The sequence below is a fragment of the Spermophilus citellus genome (genome assembly GCF_964194105.1).
Source record: "Spermophilus citellus genome assembly, chromosome: 4".
Lineage (NCBI taxonomy): Eukaryota > Metazoa > Chordata > Mammalia > Rodentia > Sciuridae > Spermophilus > Spermophilus citellus.
This window is the reverse complement of record NC_138185.1, coordinates 124,446,125-124,468,083: the sequence shown is the minus strand read 5'-3', so window position 1 is coordinate 124,468,083 and position 21,959 is coordinate 124,446,125. Positions and strand designations below refer to the sequence as shown.

At 37.4% G+C, this 21,959-nt stretch overlaps 1 protein-coding gene across 1 annotated transcript in view; it reads right to left on the bottom strand.

Annotated features, from left to right (window-relative positions):
• Positions 1-21,959, bottom strand: part of PRTG (protogenin) — a 133,186-nt gene that overhangs the window by 67,029 nt on the left and 44,198 nt on the right. The window contains exons 3-6 of the mRNA XM_081290211.1: positions 5,341-5,485; positions 3,819-3,952; positions 1,062-1,199; positions 637-795 (exon numbers count right to left, since the gene is read on the bottom strand). Coding sequence (XP_081146337.1) covers positions 637-795; positions 1,062-1,199; positions 3,819-3,952; positions 5,341-5,485 — 576 coding nt within the window. The remainder of the gene's footprint in view (positions 1-636; positions 796-1,061; positions 1,200-3,818; positions 3,953-5,340; positions 5,486-21,959) is intronic.

Below are 21,959 nucleotides of genomic sequence, written 5' to 3'. Positions count from 1 at the left end.
TTCCTATGATCCCAACCAGAATGACAGAAACAGTCAAGAAAGTGTACATCAAATGAAACAAGTTGCCTTTCTAAAGATGTCTGACATTCTGAGCCTCCTGTCCACATCCCCATACCTACCCAGGTACCTTCTCTCTGCACTGCTCATTAGTGTCCACTTCCTCCATGTTTTTGCTACTGAGACCATTTATATAAACACATCAAAAGTATGCATGCCCATAGTCCTTCTTAACTGAGCCCAACATAAGGCCACTTGTGAATACATGCAATCAATAAGTTCAAATTTTAGATTATTGAATGGGTTTGGATATGTGAGTAGATGAAAAAGAGAAGAAAGGAGGCTAGCAAGTATGGGGCCTGGGGTTTGATCCCCAGCACCACAAGAAAAGAAAAAAAAGAGGAAGAAAAAGGGAAAGATCAATAAGGAACATGCAAACAGGATAGTGACTTCAGAATGGTTCTGTAGCTATACTTACTAAAGGAATTTAATTTTCCCCTAAAATTTATCGTTGTAAACTATACTTCTTACCCACCTTCTCATCAATGCTACAAAACTCAAGAGTAAGGTATAAAAAAGATAAAATGGCAAATGTTAAGATGTAAGATTCTCCTGATTATGGAATGAAAGAATACATACCTAAAACAGTTAAAGTTGCCATGGCAACTGTAAAGTTGCGTGTGCCAGGGGTAGTGGCCCGACAAACATACACTCCAGCATGTTGTAATTTGACATCAGATATCATGAGATTACCATTTCCAAGCACCCGAGTATTAAAGACATCAATGGACTTGTGATCTATTCCAAAGAGAATATTTCAGCTAAAACAATGTAACATATAATCCAAAATTGTACCAAAAGACAACTATCCAAGCAATCAATCATGAAAAGTATAAAAATTATCTATAGTAAAACCTCTTATCTACATGCTGAAATGCCAAAAGAAGCCACTCAATTTCAAGTGCCAAATGTGTTTTATTTATAAAATGAAAATTTTTACTTTTTTTTTTTTTTTTAATGAACAAAGTTTAAGGAAAAGACTCACATATCGAGAGAAGACTTACCAAGACGGCTCCAAGAAATGATTGGTTTGGGATTTCCTGTGGCCATACACTCTAAAACAACAGTCTGATGAAGAGACATTGTTATGTTCTGTGGACCTGCTATAATGGTTGGAGTGTAGAAGGATTTAGACTCCTTTGCTTTGGGAAGGAAAAGACAGAATTCAAAAATCAACTATAAGTGAAACACCGTTAAAACACCAATTCTTAGTCACTTTTTCTAAACAGGAAACTTCTTTAATCTCTATTGAGATATAACTCCCATGTCATACAATTCACCTATTTGACGTATGTAATTCAATGGTTTTTAGAATTTTCAGAGTTATGCAACTATTACAACAGTTAATTTTAAGACATTTTCAACACTCCAAAAGATATCCATATCTATTAGCAGCCACCCTCCAATCTTCTCTCTATATAGTCTGATATCCATTTATCAAGTTTCTGTTTCTCAGAATTTGCCTATTTCTAGACATTTTATGTGAAAGAAACCTTAATATGATATTTTTGTGACTGACTTATTTTCACTTAACCTAATGTTTTAAGATTCACACATATTGCTGAAACGTGTCAGTACTTCATTCCATTTTTCTGAATAATAATAAAATAATATTCAGCTATGGATAAAACATTTTATTTTTCCATTTTTCAGTTGGTGGAAATTTTAGGTTACATCCCTATCATTCACTTTTAAAAAAAATTTTTTTAGACGTTGATGGACTTTATTTTATTTATTTATTTATATGTGATGCTAAGAATCGAACCCAGGGCCTCACATATATGCTAGGCAAGTGCTCTGCCACTGAGCCACAACCTAGCCCCCATATCATTGCACTTCTAATTGAGATTGAAGCATTATTTAATACTTCAATGGATCTTGGTAAGAATTTATGTGACAGTGGAAAATTAAGGAAGAATTAGACGGGCGTGGTGAGGCTCGCCTGTAATCCCAGCAGCTCAGGAGGCTAAGGCAGGAGGACTGTAATTTCAAAGCCAACCTCAGCAAAAGTGAAGCAAGCACTTAGCAACTCAGTGAGACTCTGTCTCTAAATAAAACACAAAACAGGGCTGGAGATGTGGCTCAGTGGTTGAGTGCCCCCTGGTAACCCCCTACCCACGCAAAAAAAAAAAATTGAGGAAGAAGAGTGAGAATGCTTTTGTCTTGATTTTTCATGCCAAAAAGCTAACAGACACTAAAATTAAAGCACAGCATATAATCTATTAACTTCAGTCTCAATATTTTTCAAAAAATTTTTAAACCTTAAAAGCTATTTGATGAAGTAATGTCTCTTGTAAGAATAAACATTCATGCTGGGCACAGTGGCACATGCTTGTAATGCCAGCTATTTGGGAGGTTGTGGCAGAAGGATTCAACATTCCAGGCTGGTCTCACAACCTGGCAAGACCCTGTCTCAACATAAATAAAAAGGACTGGGGATATAGCTCAGTGGAAGAGTGGGCCCTGGATTCAATCCCCAATACCAAAGAGGGGGTGGGGGGGAGAAGAGAAAAGATTATTAAAGATGTCTTTAAGCTGGCACATGCATAAGCAACTCAGCGAGACCCTATCTCTAAATAAAATTTTTAAAAGGGCTGGGGATGTGGCTCAGTGGTTAAGGGTCCCCAGGTTTAATCCCTGGTACCAAAAAATGTCTTTAGTGCAGATTTTCTTCCTTTATATCCAATTAAATTTAAGTTTAATTATTTTAAATTAAAAACTAGCATCTCTATACATAATTCATTTTAATAAGTTATATATTTCTTTCTTTATAGTCATCTCTATAAAATTTCCCTCCTACCTATATCATGTATGGCCAAATATAAAAAATTATATTCACTTAATATTAACAATAACAATTTCTGAGCACTGAGATCAAGGATGGTATTTTTAAACTTTTATGTTTATACTTTTTCCATAGTTTAATATAAAAAATTTATAAATATTACTTTTTACAACAAATATGTATTGTTTGTGCACATACTGATTATTATTTCTCTTAAAACAACAAACAAAAGAATAAGAGACTATAAACAAATATCTTCACTGACAGTAGACAACTCTGGTGTAAACAGATGATTGTTATGTTCTTTTTATGTACGTTCTATATTTTATGCTTTTAAAACCAAAAGTGAAATATTTATAAAAGAAACATTCACTCTTTCTTAAATTTGACATAATAGAGCTAGAGGTGTAACTCAGTGATAGAGCACTTGCCTAGCATTTGTGAGGTCCTGGGTTTGATCTTCAGTACTTTAAAAAGAAAAGGAAAGCCAGACATGGTGGCACACATCTATAATCCCAGTGATTCAGGAGGCTGAGGCAGTAAGATCCCAAGTTCAAAGCCACCCTCAGCAACTTAACAAGTCCCTAAGCAACTTATTGAGTCCCTATCTCAAAATAAAAATATTAAAAGGGCTGGGGATGTGACTCAGTGATTAAGCACCCCTGGGTTAAATCTAAGAAAGGAAGGAAGAAAGGAAGGAGGGAGGAAGAAAGAGAGAGAGAGAAAGAGAAAGAGAGAAAGAGGAAGGAAGGAAGGGCGGATGAATGAATGGACACATAAAACAAGATGACACACATAACACAACAGAAGACAAGCAGCCTGGGAAAGCAGAGTTCCTTAATAGATAAAAATGACCATTTTCCAAACAGATTGCAATAATCAGATGTAATTAAAATACCACTTTATGGAATACAACTAGAGGAGAAAAAGTAATTGAGGAGTCAATAAGACCTGAAAAGCCACTTTAGTGAGATACCTGGAATCACAGTTAGAGAGGCCTCCACACTTTTGCGTCTGTGAGCTACAGCAGCAGCAACACAACGATAATTCCCAGCATCCTTTAGGCCAACATCATAGATCTGCAATACTCCTGTTGGTAGGGCAGTTATCCTGTTATGAGAAGAATTAAATAGTTGAACATTTTGTAGATTTTTTATTTTACTTAACACATCCTATAACAGGAATCAATACACTCACTTTTTTACAGTGCTATAAGCAATACTTTAAAGACCCTTTTATTCTGTTTCTTATAGTACTGGAGATTGTACCCAGGGGTGTTCTACCACTGAGCTATACCTCCAGTCCTTTTTATTTTTAGACAGGGTCTTGCTTGGTTGCTGAAGCTGACCTGGAACCTGTGATCCTCTTGCGCCTCCAATGTGGCTGGGATTACAGGCATGTGCCAGCACACCCAGTGACCCTTTAAAATATTAGTTTGGGTTGGGGATGTAGCTCAGTGATACAGCCCTTGCCTACCATTCACAAATCCATAGGTTCAATCCCCAGCACCAAAAAAACAAAACCAAAAGTCGAACATAACCTCAATTCTGTTGTTTTCATTTGGGTCACAACAGATCTCTAAAATATAAATAATTCTGTACAATATAGTTTGTGAGATCTATCAGTCTAATGTTATATAGAAGGTTCCATTTGACATTCCAGTTTAGATTTAACTAATGGATGGCCCACAGTTTTGTATGATTTATTTTCAAATCATGATTTTTCATAAATATCTATGTATGAAGGTATACTCAGATGTTAATTTTTTTTTAAAAAATGATAAAGCCCTACTTGGAATAACTTTTTCCATTTTAGTGCTCTGCCATTTTAACCAACAATTTTTGCCTATTTAGAAGCAGGAAAGAAAGTCAACTTTTAGGAGTTGCTACCAAGTTCTTTTTATTTTTTTTAATATATTTATATTTTTAGTTGTAAGTGGACACATTACCTCTTAATTTTATTTATTTTTATGTGGCGCTAAGGATCAAACCCAGTGCCTCACATATTCTAGGCAAGCACTCTACTGGTGAGCCACAGTCCCAGCAAACCCCAAATACTCTCAGAGTACAAGGTATGTGCATGTGTGTGTGTACACGTGTGGATATGTATGCATAGTAGATGGGGACTAGAAATTGGAAGGCAGACACAGCAGTAGGCAGCTACCAGGGCCTATAGGGAGACTGCTCTTCCCAGCACTGAAACTGTAATTTGATTTCCTAAACCCCTGGGTTGTGATTCAAATCCTCACTCAGGTCCACAGTTAGACAAAATGATCAAGGAAAGCAGCAGGATAATCTGTCTGAATTATACCTATGCAAGGAAACTAGCCCCTGTTCTAGAAATTAATGGTGTGATTCTCTAAGTTTGAAATGTCTCGGAGATCAGTTATTGTCACACTAAATGAAAATGAGCTGCACAACAGTCCTTTTCCCTCCATAGTCTCATGTGAAGTTGTCATTATTCCTGTGTCACCTCCATAGGAAAAAAAATACATTTACCTATCCATAGTTATAGGTAGAGTTGTCCGATTAAATTCCCATGTTATAACTGCAGGAGGATTAGATGAAATTTTACATGCAAATCTAGCAACTCCACCTTCAGGGACCTCAGTGGAAATCGGCTGAACTTCAAATGCAGAAATAGCTATAGGATAAAATTCAACAAATTTAGAATGAGCACATGACAACTATACTTAGAAATAACATTTTGCTAAATAGTATTTACCAGATGTGAACTCCTGCTCAGGTATAAGATAAACCGAATTTAACTAGTACAAAAATAATTTAGTAAATAATTTTGGAAAAAAACACTGAGTAGTTGCCCAACATAGGAAGCCTGGTCTTTCCCAGAATTAAATTCTAAACAAAAGTTCTCAAGAAACCACCCATCTGGAGAGGAAAGGTCAACACAACTGAAACACAAATAACAGTTAATGAAAGTGATTACATATCAAATACTACTGTAAATCAGAGGGGAGAAGAATGAAGACAAGCTAGTCAGGTAAAAATCATTTATAGGAATTTTCTGAATTGGTTTTTGAAGAATCCATTGGGTTCATTTGAAAGTACAGAAGCATGACATTCCATGTGAGAGTAATATCATGAAGACAAGTCCATGGGTAAAAACTGCAGCTTGTGTTCACATGACTGTGAGGAGACAGCTAGGACTATCCACACGGTATTTCCAATGAAGGGCTCAGGAGAAAGCAGAAGGTGAGTAGAAATAAGATTCGTACCATGGTACAAATTAAAGTATCACTGAATATTTTTTGAGCAAAGGAGTATCATGATAATAGTAATGCCTGGAAAAAAATTAATCAGGAATGGATTAAATAAAGGAGTCCCAAGTCTAAAGTCCAACTAGCTGCTAAGGACATATCTGGGTTGGTGGCAGTGGGGACGAAGAGATTCTAGATACCTTAAAGAAAACAAAAGACTTGTTTCTTCTTGGACACAGATACATAATGTGCTCAGATTCATATGAAGTTGGTATTGATGGGACAAAATGAGAAAGATGGTGCATCTGATGAACAAAATTTAGAGAAACTCAAGAGACTATTTTTATGCTCACATATTTCCAAAGTGGACATAAATCTAAGTATTGATATTTTCTTACGAATGGTAATTCTGTAACACTCTAGGTAGGCCCTCAATCCAGGCAACAGCACTTCATTGGAAATACTGTGTGGATAGTCCTAGCTGTCTCCTCACAGTCCTGTGAATTCTCTTCCCTCTGATACAAAGAAAGGGCTCCAAGCATAATCTCATGGTCTTACTCCCCTTCCTCATACCCTAGTTTTTTGTTTTTTTTTTATCATTTATACTTTATCAATAAAGCAAGAAAATTAAGAAGAGAAATATAACAAGGGCTAAACTTATGCTTCATTAGACTGGAAAAGGGTAAAAGATGACAGAAGACTAACAGATTCTGACTTGAACATGATTTCATTTTTCTGTAGGTAGATTGCAGACCTTTAGAGGTAGGGACAGGACAAGAGCAGTGAAAACACTCTTCTAGGAGGATCTACTTTCAAAAGGGGTGAAGTGGGGTAACAAAATACTTTGTGTACATGGCCAAAAAAAAAAAAATCTGTTTCTTCAAGAACAGCAGCCCTCATACTACTGTCAGCAATCCTCAAAGTCAAAACCATTTGAAAATAGCCATCTTGGGCCTTTTACATTTTCTGTTCTCAAGTGTATAGCGTTTTCCAGAAGCAACAGAACAGGTGATACTGCAAAAGACTAAATACAGAAGCAGAAGTGTGTGGGAATTCAGCTGTCAGAATATTCTATTAATTAGAGATTTGCTCAAATGTAAAGCAATACCACTCCTCTTATTAATTTTTCTTTTAGAAAATGATTATCTTAATGTGAAATATTAATATGTAGTAGATCAATATTTTCATTTTTAAATGGACTTTTAAAGTTCCTAGTCATAAACTTTTAATAGTAAGATCACTAGATAATAAGCTACATAAATAAGTTCCTTGTCCAAAATAAGTTTTAAGAATATTAAGAGAGTAAATGTTTTAGAATCACTATTCAAGAACATCAAACTGTAAAGAGAAAAATGAACGCATATACTGTTGGTGGGATTATAATTAGTAGAGCACTATGGAAATCAGTATGGAGTTTACTCAATGACTGGAATGGAACTAGGGAATAAAATTGACCAAATTGTGTTATGTGCATGTACAAATGTCACAACAAATCCCACTCTTATGTATAATTATAATACATCAATTTAAAATTGATTTTAGAAAGAACTTCAAACTTTAAACATCAATACAGTTTTTCCTTTTAATTGCCTCTGTAATCACCAGGATATTAGGCTATGGACATTTTAATTCTGGATTGAATCTATGGACTACCACTGCTGTTCATCTACTAAAGAATTAAGAATAACTCACCTTCAAAATATCAGGTTTACATTCACAGAGACCTAGTTTCTCAGAAACAATGTAAGATTGTCTTTTTATGATTAATTAAATTTACATTCAATACATTCACTTTCTCAGGAATTAGGACCTATATTTCCCTAAGCTTAATGCCTGCTTTATAAATATTAAGTGATCTCATTAGTGCCACATTTACCTTTTCCATACATAAGGGGGTGACCTTTGGTGGTATTTATTGGTAATTCAGTTTATATTCAATTTATAGAGTTAAAATGGGAATTTAACCATATTCTTTCCCAGCCTTTCCCTTCTCAAATTGAAATATACAGTTTAGCTTTTCTTCATAAAGCAGAAGCTCTTCCAGGACTATCTATTTGAACAATTCCTTCTTCCTTTGCCCACAATTGGGATCAAATACCCAATTCGATATGCTTTATCTCCTATATCGGACTTCTTTCCATCCCTAATAATCTTTATGCTCAATTATCGTATCTAGCTTGTAAATCTGAAAGAAGCTGCTGTAGTATCTCCTCTGCCAGCAAAATCACCCTCCAAAGTGATCATCATAAAACACAAATGCAGTCTGTGTTGCTGATGAATTAACTGTGTTTTTTTTTTTTTTCAGAAATCTATAGCCTTGTACTTAACCTCTTATAATTATGTCCCACTAACACTGAACTGTTTACAGTTCTCTGCATACCTCTGAATTTTACATGATATGTCCTCTTCTCTCAAATCCCCCAGGTCCCTTTGCCAACCTGATGAAACCCATCATGGCTTAAAGCCCAATGACTTTCTCCCATGACTTCTGGGAAGTTGTTCCCGACCCTCTTTTCTGCAACCTTGTACTGCAGACCTTCACTGCTGCTTCATCATACAATTATAGGTTTAATATACCTTATCTGAAATGCTTAGATCAGAAATTAACTTTAGATTTTGGAGTTTTTCAGAGTTTTGGAATAATTATATAGGTGTTACCAGTTAAACATCCCTAATCTTAAAATCCAAAATCTCCAACTTTTTGAGAAGTTTTGGATTTGGGAGTATTTTGAACTTCAGATTTTCAGATTAGGGATCTCAACCTGTATAATCACCTATCCACAAGTCTGTTTATAGGGATTCTATACTATGAGTTCATTGAAGGATAGAAATGGTCATAATTTTTACAGAATCCCTTATGACAAAGAATGGCACAACAGACTTGGCTAAAAAAAAAAAAAAGTTTGCTGAGGGATTAGGATTTTGGCTCAGTGGTAAAGCACTTGCGTAGCACTGGGTGAGGCACTGGGTTTAATCCTTGGCACCGCATAAAAATAAATAAATAAAGGTATCATGTGCATCTACAACTCAAAAAAAAAAAAGGTTACTGAACTGAACTGAAAATTTTGGGACTTTCTCTAATTCCACCAGGTTTTCAAGCACAGTAACTAGAATTGTAAGGAGTTTAGTACAGGTAGTGAGGGCAATCTGGATGTGACCCGGGTCACCCCACTAGTCACCACGGTTGATTAGGCTGATGTGGCTGGTGTCCTCTTCCTCCCTTACTGCTCCATGTGCATCTCCCCTGAAGCTGTGTGCTTTGTCAAAGATGATGGCCTTTCCTGATAGAGAAGTACCATACTTGGGTCAAGAGTATATGAGTAGCTGCACTCCCCTGCTAGAACCTCCATACAAGCTCTCAAGGAATGTGGTATAAACAGCAAGGCATAGGATGTTAAGAAAATAATGCTTTTTATTATTTTTTGTTGCTCAAAAGATGCCAAATATTTTAGCTGCATGATTTTTTTTTTTTTTTTGGAGACAAGTTCTAAGTTGCTTAGGCCTAAGTTGCTGGTGCTGGCTTTGAACTTGTGATTCTCCTACTTTAGCCTCCTAAGTAACTGGGATTACAAGTGTGAATAGTGGTGCCCAAGAGCTGCATAATTTTTTAAAGACAAAGTTTGTTTCAACTATATCAAAGGAGTTTTATAAAGAGTAAATAAGCCAATATAGTGAGGACCCTTGATTAGTATTATAATGCTTTTTTTCTTCTTCTTCTTCTTTTTTTTTTTTTTTTTTTGCAATGTTGGGGATTGAACCCAGGCAACTACTCTTACCAATGAACTACACCCCTAGCCCATAAGCCTTTCATAAATGCTGTGATTATTAAGAATAAAAATCATTCTGTTGTCTTAAATAATATCCTTCCAACCACTTAGGCAACTGAAGGTTGTGGGTTTTTTACTCTGAATCTCATCTAACCAATCAAACAACATGCCTCAGAACCACTACCTTTTCTTTAAGCAGTCTCCCTTTTTTCTCAGATTGATAAACCTATGAAATCCTTCTTGAGATTTTTGACTATACCAAAACTCAACTGGGACTAGGGGTGTGGCTCAGTGTCAGAGCACCTACCTGTTCAGCATGTACAAGGCCACAAGCTCAATCCCCAGAACTAAAAAAAAAAAAAAAAAAAAGAAAAGAAAAAAGAACAAACCAACTTTATATTTTAGGCCAAAGGGCTAGAGCCTAAGAGTCACACAATTCTGTGTCATGATTTGGACAGGAAGCATCTCCCAAAGGTTCTTGTGTTGAGGGTTTGAGCCCAATGCAGCAGTGTTCAGAGGTGCATCTCTTGGGAAGTGACTGGGTCATGAAGGCTCTGACCTCATGAACAGATTAATCCGTTCGTGGATTTATAATCTGATGGTGTTTTTGAGAGGTGGCAGAACTACAGGATGTAGGGCCTAGTTGGAGGGAATGGCATCCTTGGGGACATGCCTCCGGGGACTGTATCTTTCCCCCTAGTCCCTTCTGTTTCCTCTGTTTCCTGGCTGCCATGAGGGTGAACTGCATTGCTCTGCCACACCCTCCTGCCATGAGCCCTGCCTCATGGCAGGTCCAGAATAAACGCAGCCAGCTGACCATGGGCTGAAAACCTCTGAAACCATAAGCCAAAATAACTCTTTCCTCTTCTAAGTTGTTTTTCAGGTATTTTTGTCCCAGCAATGAAAAGCTAATTGAAACAGAAAGATAAATGGAATTATCTTCTAACCTATGAAGGGTATTCCTATTCTGGTTTTCAGCAAGGTATGAAAGCAGTTTTAAGGTATGTTTTTAATCCTCAAGAACACTTTTATATGCCTTTTTGTAACTTTTGAGAAATTATCCTGCTAGAAAAATAATATTGCCCAGAAAATATCAAGGCAGTCAGTGCTTAGGATCCTCATCAGTACCTTGGAGACAAAGAAAAGAGGCAAATATGAGTCAACAATGAAAGAAGTCCCTCTTTCTGTTTATTATTCCTCTGGACACCAACCCATCCTCTTCTCTTACCACTCAGTTCTGGATGTTATCTGTCTTTTCTCCCTCATGCATATTCGAACTCGTCCCCTGGCTCCTTCCCCTCAACATATCAAAGTATTCAAGTCTCTCCCAAACTCCAGAAACAAATTGAAGACGACTCCAAACCTTTTTATATTTCTTCACATATTCATCTAGCAGCTACCTACTCTCTGCACCCCACGGATAGAAACTTCTCTCGTTTATACTAGCTGTCTCCCTTTCCTCTTCTCTGAATGCACACCTCAAACATAGAATCTGCTGTTTCCCCTCTTTTATTGAAATAGTGTCTATGACACTATGTACTCCTGGTCTTCCGTTTATTTCTCTAACCCTTCCTGTCTCACTTTTCAGGGGCTCACCTCCTCTTCTGCCCTTCTTCCCAGAGATTCTCTGTTCTTTTCTCTCTTCACATTCGCCTTTGGTGATCCATCCACTTTCTGTTTCAGTCACATCCAGCTGTTGCTGATGATTCCCCCAACAGATTTCCAGCTCAGATACTCTCTCAGAGATTTATACTCATAGATTTATACTCATTCATCTCGACACCAAGCCATCCTCTTCCCTTACCACTCATTCCAAATGTGTACTGGTCATCTTCACCTGGTATTTATAAGAGGCACCTCAAACTCACACATTCAAAATGAAATAATCTTCCTTCTTCCAAGCATATGTCTCTTCTGCCTTTGCTGTGTCACACCACTACCCAGAGTTAACTCACTTGAGCTTGATTGACTCCTTCTACATTTCCTTGGATCACCTGTTTCCAGTGATTTAAAGCCCTAAACATATGTCAAATCCATTCCTTTGTATTCCTGTCCCAACATCTCTCACCAGAAACACCAACAGCCTCTTACCTGGTATCTCTCTTTCCCACAATCTCCCCTGCAAAAACATACTCCGGACATACCTAAACCAGTGTTTGACTGACTGCATCTGTTTCACAAGTGGCTTTCATCTATATTTATTCGACACCTCTTATAGGTCAGTCCACTACTTCTAAAACCAAAAGAGGAATAATCTCACAAAACTGTGATTCCAATTTAAATGCTGTCAGTACTGTGTCTTAGCAACCTTCCTTTTAAATCTTTAAGCTGCTTAGCCTCATTACTTGAAAAAAGGAATGCATATATCCTTGCTACAACAAAAGGAACAAATATCATTCTACATGGCACATATATATTTTTTGACTCTGTAGTCTTAGCATATTTGTTGGCTAGCTTGTGGGGGTGGGGAGTAGGTTGTATTAATTATTTCAAAATCATATTGTTTAGATGGCAAGCATACTATAGTATTTAAACAATCAATCTTGGGGATGTGGCTCAAGCGGTAGCGCACTCGCCTGGCATGCGTGCGGCCCGGGTTCGATCCTCAGCACCACATACCAACAAAGATGTTGTGTCCGCTGAGAACTAAAAAATAAATATTAAAAATTCTCTCTCTCTCTCTCTCTCTCTCTCTCTCTCTCTGTCTCTCTCTCTTTAAAAAAAAACAATCAATCTTATATAAGAACAGTGTATCTGCTACTAAATATATCTGATAAAACTGACACAAAGGATTAATTTCCATTAATCACATATTGCTATTAATCCCACATCTTAATTACACCATGCATCTACTTTGCAGTTAATCCATGCTGACAGGCTCTGAATCATGCAATTCTTCACAAATAATGGGCCAGATTGTCTCCCCAACCCTAGAAGATTTTGATTACATTATTTTAGGGAAATTTTAGATGAAAGCAATCACTCCCTAAGTGTGTTAATCCGTTCAATAAATACTGAATTTGAGGCCTAGGACATCCTAGGTGCTAAGGATCCAATGACAAACAAAAATAAGAGGCTCTATTTTCAGGGATCTTTGCCTGGAGAAAGGCATTTAACTCAATTATTGTGTGAGTACATAATTTTAAACTGTGATAAATGCTATGAAAGGAAAAGTATAGAGCATTAATTATAACAGGTCATAAGAAACTTAATGACAGAAACAACAATAGCTTAACAGATATTTTATTGCTAGGTACTGCATTAAGTATATACTCTAGTTTATTTTATCCTCAAAGTTATTATCATCCCAATTTTCAGCTAAGGAAACTGAGGCACAAGGAAATTATGCAAATTGTTCAAGGTTTTTCAGCCAGTTGAGTGGTGATGCTGGGATCTGAATCTAAGCAATCAATTTTCAGAGACCCTATGTGAATTCTCTTATGAGTAATAAAATCTGGAGATGCACAGTGTTTGTGAAAGATAAAAATAATCACGTTTTAATTACAAGTAATCCTGTTCAGTGTAAGCTGAAATATATTGGCTTTCTAGCTGCGTAAGAACATGTGTTAAATTCCTAAATTTCCAAAACAGAATATCTTTAAACTCCTGCTTACTAAGATTTAGAACACTAGGTTTTTATATCTTTTTTTTTAACAAAAGAAAGTATGTAAACTGAATTAAACTACCTCAGTCTAAAATTTTGGAATCAAAATGTTTTCAAGAAACAAATCTATTTTTGTAAAATAATCTACATAATGAGAATATGAGCTCTTCCTTTATTGTTGTTCTTCTAGTTCTAAACCCACATACACTTCTATCATCAAAGAGCCAGGTACCTAGAGGGTGAGTGCTAAAGGCAGGGAGACCACTAAGAGACTATTTAAATTGGAGGAGAGAGATCTGCATTGGGTTTAAATGATGGCAGTGATAACAGGAAGAAAAAATGGGGCACGTACAAGAGACACTGTACAAGGAGATGTGTTTTGCTTTTAGGTACTGAGGATTGAACCCAGGGTCTCATGCACACTAAACATGTTCTCTACCAGTGAGCTATATCCTCAGCCCTGAGACACTATACAAAAGAAGGATTTGGCCAAAAGACACAGGGAAGGACCCATGTGGCTCCCATCCCTAGACCCTCTACTACCCCAGTGCTGCAGATTGAACCCAGGGCTTTGCACATGCTTGGCCAGCACTCTGCCACTGTGTTACACTCCAGCTTTTCCCGTATGGTTCAGAAGTCTCTGGTCCATATAACTAGAAGGTTGGGGAAAGATTACGGTGATGAAAGAGAACAGGACAACAGTCCAGATGGCTGCTGACTAAGCATTACAAACTCTCATCTGATCAAAGTGAGAAGAAATGGGACATATTAAGGAAGAAGGCGAAACTGTAAAATTAGGCCAGGGATAAATAATTTAAATAAACAACTTCAAATATCCATTTATCTTGATTTTTTACTAACAGCCCAGCTGTTAGGCTGCTATTAAGATTTACAGAGATACATCCTTGGGTCTTTATCATAGCAGCCTATAAAAAGAGCTCTGTATAACATGTAAAATGAGCAGAAACGAGGATTTCTTACTTTGGAGGTTCTGCAAGAATAAGTTTGGAAACAACAGTGCTTATGCTATTTTTCCAGTTTTAGGGTGTGTGTGTGTTGGAAACTGAACCCAGAGTTTAATATTAGTTAATTATTCTTATTTCTTGACGACAGAAATAAAGGTAATAGAAAACTGAGGTAAAGGAGGTTTTTTTTTTTTTGTTTGTTTGTTTTGTTTTTTAAAGTTAAGTAAAATCTTGGCCTCAGCTACTTAATAGAAAATCAAGAACAAAATCCAGAACATGGTACAATTTAGGTGTATGCAGGGAAGCAATACGGTAGCATAGTTTTGCAGGTAGCAATGCAGATATTAAAATCCACAAATCTAGATTAGAATCACAGATTTACATTCATGAGCTGTATGCCCTCAAAAAGTTCCTCAACCTCAAAATGGATATGATATTAATACTTTCTGGCTGGGAACTATGGTGCACATCTGTAATCCCAGTGACTCAGGAGGCTAAGGCATGAGGATCACCAGTGAGAGGCTAGCTTCAGCAATTTAGCAAGGGCCTAAGGAATTCAGTGAGACTGTCTCAAAATTAAAAATAAAAGGGGCCGAGGATGTGGCTAAAGTGATAAAGTGTCCCAGTACAAGTAGACCCCAGTACTACTGCTACTAATAACAATACTTTCTAAGCATATTTAAAGAATAAATTACATATTTTTTGACAGTGCTGGGGATTGAACCCAGGGACTCAAACACGCAAGGCAAGTGCTCTCTCCTTGCGCTGCATCCCCAGTCCTATGTATGACATTTGCTATGTGTACACACACACAGAGTATGAGAGCATTGGCATGTATTTGGGTCCTGCTTGGCACTTAATAAACTCTTTAGTAGCAGTGCAGGAAGTGGTAATAGTAAGAGCAGGCTTCTCTATGAATGCACTAGTTTTATGTTCAGCACAATGACTCAAAGAAAGTCAAAGGATGCCAGTGACCCTTATGCAATAAAAATAAACTTTAAAGCCTGAACAAAGGCAGAGGTATTCTAAGATCTAATGTAGCTTTTACATAACGGTACATAAAATGCAGAGAAACAGAAATGATTTTCCCGTTTTGAATATGCATAGATAAATTATTTGAAGAGGATAAAATCCACTACTTCAATGATGCAGTACTAGAAGACAGACTACAAAGAGGCAATTAAGGGGCTGGGGATGTGGCTCAAGCGGTAGCGTGCTCACCTGGCATGCGTGCGCCCCTCATTGGATCCTGAGCACCACGCATTGGATCCTCAGCACCACATACAAAACAAAGATGTTGTGTCAGCCAATAACTAAAAAATAAATATTAAAATATCCTCCCCCCCCTCTTTAAAAAAAAAAAGAGGCAATTAAGTTTGGACATCTAGAAGTAGGACTATATGTAGTTGTTTTAATTTTCTTTTCTTATAGATTTCCTAGGAAAATGCATGAATAAGAGAAAGCAGTGATATTATGTATATGCCTCTATGGGGCATGGGTTGAAGGAAGAGTTCGCATAAATTATTTAATGCTACTCTACTTCCTGATGAACTTCCTCATCCTTTCTTTTGTTTTTTAAAGAGAGGGGACTTAAGTACCTTTATTTTATTTGCACGTGCTGAGGATCAAACCCAGTGCCTCACAGGTGCTAGGCAAACGCTCTGCCACTGAGCTATAGTCCAAGCCCCTCATCCTTAGTTTTCATCTGCCTTTTCACTCCTTTTAAGTTCTTAACCCTTTGGGCAGATGTCACCTGTGATCTACAGATTCTTGATGTACTCCCTAAGCAGTACCTTAAAGCTGGAAATTATAAGAAAAAAAATTATAAATAAAAGCATTTTCAATTTTAAAGTATTATGTAAGACTTTATAAGAAAACTTAGAAACTTTAGAAAATCATACAAACATGAAATATTTACTCCATACCATGCTATCCTTAAACTTTGTTTTCCAGTAAGTACTTTTCTACTTTTTTGTTTGTTTGTTTTGCTCTGGTTTGGTCTCCCTAGAGCTGGAGAATCAAACACAGAGCCTTGAGCAGACTAGGCAGGTATTCTATCACTGAGCTATATCCTCAGCCCTGTTCTGATTCATTTTTTTAAGTGAAGCATTAAATTGAATAAATGAATATGTCCTTTAGAATGAATGCTTGAGCCTTCTAAAATTCTACTTTGCAAACTATTTTCAGGATTATCATAATGTTTTGTACTTATTTAAACAAACCACAGCGCGCGTCCTTATGCAAATCTCAGCTTACTTCCTATGTGGACTTTGCTTCTGCCAGTTGGGTATGATTTTACAAGTCCACAGCCTCCTTGTGAAACCTGACCTCTTTTTTCCCTCCACAGTCAGTGCTAACATAAACCAAGAGCTCCACAAGAAGTCATTAAAGCTGTGCTGTTAAGAGGCCAGAGCTCTATAAAATAGGCAAGAAACAAGGTCTCAAGAAACATTGGCTATCCTCAAAAACAACCTTGCAAACACAATAAATGTAAGTGCCTATTTTATTTGTGACTTCCTCCTCTTCACCTGTCTACTTAATCTTTGCTTCTATGATTTACAGTCAGGAAGAAGAAAAAAAATCCCAAATACAGCAAAGCTGCTCAGATGAAATTGTTCTTCAACTTTTATTTGGTCGGAAAGCAATACATATATGATTCTACACTGAGAATAACATAACTAAATTAATATGTCAACACTGGTTTGCATATTACACTAATTCAGTAAATATTAAATATGTCATTCATGCTTCTAAAATATTGCAATGAATACTTAATGCATGCTGATTTTAAAACCAATGAAAAATTATGGATACACAATTTGTAATAATCTACCATCCAATAATTTAAAACAAGTTCACTAATTATTTCCTTTTTAAAAATATTTTTAGTTGTAGATGTTCACAATACCTTAATTTTGTTTACTATTTTTTATGTGGTGCTGGGGATCGTACGTGGTGCCTCACGAGTGCTAGGCAAGTGCTCTACCACTGAGCCACAACCCAGCCTTTAGATTATTTCTTTTTTTCCCCCGTGTCTTCATACATATATTTTGGATAATAATATCCATCACACTCCACCATCATTTCTAACCCCATACCCTCTCCCTTCCACTCCCACCTCTCTGCCCTATCTAGAGTTCATCTATTCCTCCCATGCTCCCCCTCCCTACCCCACTATGAATCAGCCTCCTTCTATCAGAGAAAACATTGGGCATTTGGGTTTTTTTTGGAATTGGCTAACTTCACTTAGCATTATCTTCTCTAACTCCATCCATTTACCTGCAAATACCATGATTTTATTCTCTTTTATTGCTGAGGAATATTCCATTGTGTATATATGCTACATTTTTTTTATCCATTCATCTACTGAAGGGCATCTAGGTTGGTTCCACAGTTCAGCTATTGTGCATTGTGCTCATATAAACATTGAGGTGGCTGTGTCCCTGTAGTATGCAGTTTTTAAGTCCTTTGGGTGTAGACCAAGGAGAGGGATAGCTGGGTCAAATGGTCCTAGATCATTTCTTAATTTCTTAAAAAAGAAAACACACATTATTTCTGGGCTGGGGCTGTAGCTCAGTGGTTGAGTGCTTGCCTCGCATGTGTGAGGCACTGGGTTCGATCCACAGCACCACATAAAATAAATAGATAAATAAAATAAAGATATTGTGTCCATCTACAACTAAAAAAAATATTTCTAAATTGTATAAAAATATTCTTTTACTAAACCAAAAATACAGAAGTCAGAATTTTTTTTATTATTAGTTGTTCAAAACATTACATAGCTCTTGACATATCATATTTCATATATTTGATTCAAGTGGATTATGAACTCCTATTTTTACCCCGTATACAGAATGCAGAATCACATCAGTTACACATCCACGTTTTTACATACTGGCATACTAGTGTCTGTTGTATTCTGCTGCCTTTCCTATCCTCTACTATCCCCCCTCCTCTCCCCTCCCCTCCCATCTTCTCTCTCTACCCCATCTACTGTAATTCATTTCCCCCCCTTGTTTTTTTTCCCTTTCCCCTCACTTCCTCTTATATGTAATTTTGTATAACAATGAGGGTCTCCTTCCATTTCCATGCAATTTCCCTTCTCTCTCCCTTTCCCTCCCATCTCTCCTCCCTGTTTAATGTTAATCTTCTTCTCATGCTCTTCCTCCCTGCTCAGAGCAGATTATGCTAAGTGAAGCTAGCCAATCCCTAAAAAACAAATGCCAAATGTCTTCTTTGATATAAGGAGAGCAACTAAGAACAGAAGTCAGAATTTTGATGCAGGGTTTAAAGCAGTGGTCTTGTCACTCTGTTGAGCTCAAGGCCTCACAGCTGGTAAAGGACTGCCACTGCCACACCCCCTCCTTGGGGAATACTAAATGGCAGGGGAACATGGCCATCAGTCACGTTTCAGTGCTTCTGTTCTATTTCCCCCACCTCTTAGTCAGCAGTCAATAGCTTTGGGGAAAGGTGTAAGGAGCTCATCAAGAATACAGAGAGCTGGGCAGGGTGGCACATGCCGGTAATCCCAGAGACTCAGGAAGCTGAGACAGGAGGACAGCGAGTTAGAGATCAACCTCAAAAACACAACAAGACCTTCAGCAATTTACCAAGACCTTGTCTTAAAATAAAAAATAAAAACGACTGGGGATATAATTCAGTGGTAAAGTGCCATAGGGTTCAATCCCTAGTATACACACACACACACACACACACACACACACACACACCCCACAGGAAGATTTCTAACGCTGGCTCTCAAATTGTCCCTAATTTCAGAGTTCATTGTTAAGGTTTATACTTATTAAGTTTATTTGTATGGCACTGGTCTTTCCATCAAGCCATGTATTTGTCTACTTCAGACTTTACTTGTCAAAACAGCTGCAACTTCTTGCCTCATCAGATTTGATCTCACTGTAAGTCTTTGAGTTTGAAGACTAACTTTCAACTGAACATTAAGTAAAACTGAGAAATCTGGTCCCATCATTTAATCAAACCATGGGGGTATGGGGTGTCAGCAAGTGAAAACCAATCAAATACCAAAATGAAACTAAAACTTCTTATATCCTTAAGACTAGGCAAGAAGCTACTCATACTTTCCTCTTGTTATTTAGAAGAAGAAAATCTCATCTGTTTAATAAAATCACGTAACAAGAAGACAGATGTGATCACTACATCTTGGGTGTCAATTCCTTTGTCCAGCTGTACTAAGTATCTAAAAGCTATTCTATAAGGGGTCTATGAACTGAGTTATAGTGAGTATGTCATTCTGCTTCCATCCTGGCAATGCTGACAACCAAGAGCTACGAGATACATGTTTACTTTTCAAAGGAAATGCTTAGGTCAAAATATGTGATCAAATAAATATACATAAAATGAAGGTTAGAAACTTTGTGACAAAGTTGGGAAGCAGGGACTTTCAGAAATATTTCACACACTAGACTATTTTCCAGGGTATTCTTACTGTATTCAACTTAAAAGGTCCCTTTAATGACACTTAGAATTCTTAGCATCTCTGATATTTCATCAACCTCACTCTGCCAAACGCCAGACTTTGCTCAATTTATTTGATTGGAAAGAATAGTGACACAAAGCTCTTCAAAATTCCCTTTGACAGCTGGGCCACTGACTACTGTTCAACAATTCTCTTATTAAGCTCTTATTAATAATTGGTTAAAAATTTCCTAACTTTCAAAATTATTTAGTCCTCAGCCTCCTTCATCCTAGATTGTGAATTCCTTGAGTTCAGAGAACATGTCTTACTTGTCCTTGTTCTAGGAGCCAGAAGAGCACCCTGCATGCAACAGGCATTCAATAAACACTCACAGAATGAACACAAGGACCCATATCACCACCTCCTTGAGACTCATAATAGAAAATCTTGCCTCTTATCTTCCCTGAAAAGGGTAACAAAGTTTGGATATATCACTTTCTATTGTATAATCCTGAGCAAATATACGTTAAATATATTCTATTCTACAAAGTATGGTTTGGAAAAGGTGACGCCTTTAAAGTACTTAACACAGTGCCTATAACAGTGAAAGCACTCAATACATTTAAGCTTTTTCTATCATTTTATCAGATACAAATAACCATTACTTTGCTGCTTTGGTGCTGGGAATCAAACCCAGGGCCTCACAACTGGGCAAGAATTTAACTCTGAGCTACACCCCCATGACCTCACCATCAACTTTTTTTCCTTATCACCACAATCTCTCCCTCTAACTAGCTTTTCTTCCTTCATTCTTGGTTCTCATGAAGAAGTAAACATTCTACCCTCTCCTGGCATTCTTAGTCCCACCCTGCCTTCCTGCTCTAGGCCCCTGTTCCATGTATTATCTCCATTCTCCTGCATCACTCTTTACTAGTTTTCTTCATCAGTGCCTACAAGTATGTCTTCCCTATCCTAAAAAGTGGCATCTACTTCTCAGGCCTAGTGAACATCCAAACTATCTCTCTCTTGTCACTTTAGTTCTTCTTGAATGACTCTACCCACCTCTTCCTTATTTCTGCTCAGTGAGGCAGGATGGAGACAGGAAGACAGAAGAGCCACAGGTGTATTGACATGCAGGATTCAGAAACCTCCTGAGAATGAGTTTTTCCTCAAGACAAAGTAGTGTTCAAAAGTCTGATTCAAAAACAACATGCCAATTCGGTATTATGTTAGAAATTATGGCTGCCTGACTCTCAAATCAGGCCAGTCATCAGGGCTCACGAATCACTCAATATCAAAGAGGAAGAGAAGAGAAGGAATAGCAGGGGAGATGCATCTGGGGTATTGATTAAGGGGGGGTATTGATTAAATTAGCTTTGGAAAGCTATAACAAGACCAGTTCCAGTGGGAGAAACTGGAACAGAGAACACAGGTTTGTCCACCATTTGTGGTTACTAAAGTTCCAGAATGAAACACAGGAAATGCAGTTTTATTCCTCCTCTTCCTACCACTGTGCTGGACTAGTTTAAAAATATACACAAAGTGGCAACGCTCTTCTCAGCAATCATTGCTGTTCCTTCCAGTTTTAAGGGCCCTTCCCAGAGGCACAGTTCAGTTTGCCCTGATCCTCTTCCAACTCGATATCATGGGATATATGGAGTAAATAGAGGTTACTGCTCTAGTTACAGCTATTATAGTCATTTCAAAAATGACCCAACAAGAATAATCTCAATCTTCAATGATATATTCCAAACAATGCATAAGACAATCAAGCTTTCTTTTTTGGGGGTACTAGGGATTTAACCCACCGGTGCTTAACCCCTGAGCCACATCCACAGGCCTTTTCAATCTTGAGACAGGGTCTCACTAAATTGCTTAGGGCCTCGCTCAATTGCTGAGGCTGGCCCTGAATTTGCACTCCACCTGCCTCAGCCTCCTGAACTGCTGCGATTACAGGTGTGTGCCACCATACTCAGATAACAGTCAAGCTTCCAAAGGCCTGGGCTTAACTGTTAAACAGAGGACTTCGCCCACCTTTCCACCTCTGGCATCCCTTCTAATGCATATTCAACAAAAGAAAAGTGTCATTAACTTGGAATCTGTCTCCTAAAATGTTCAAAGAGCACAAGA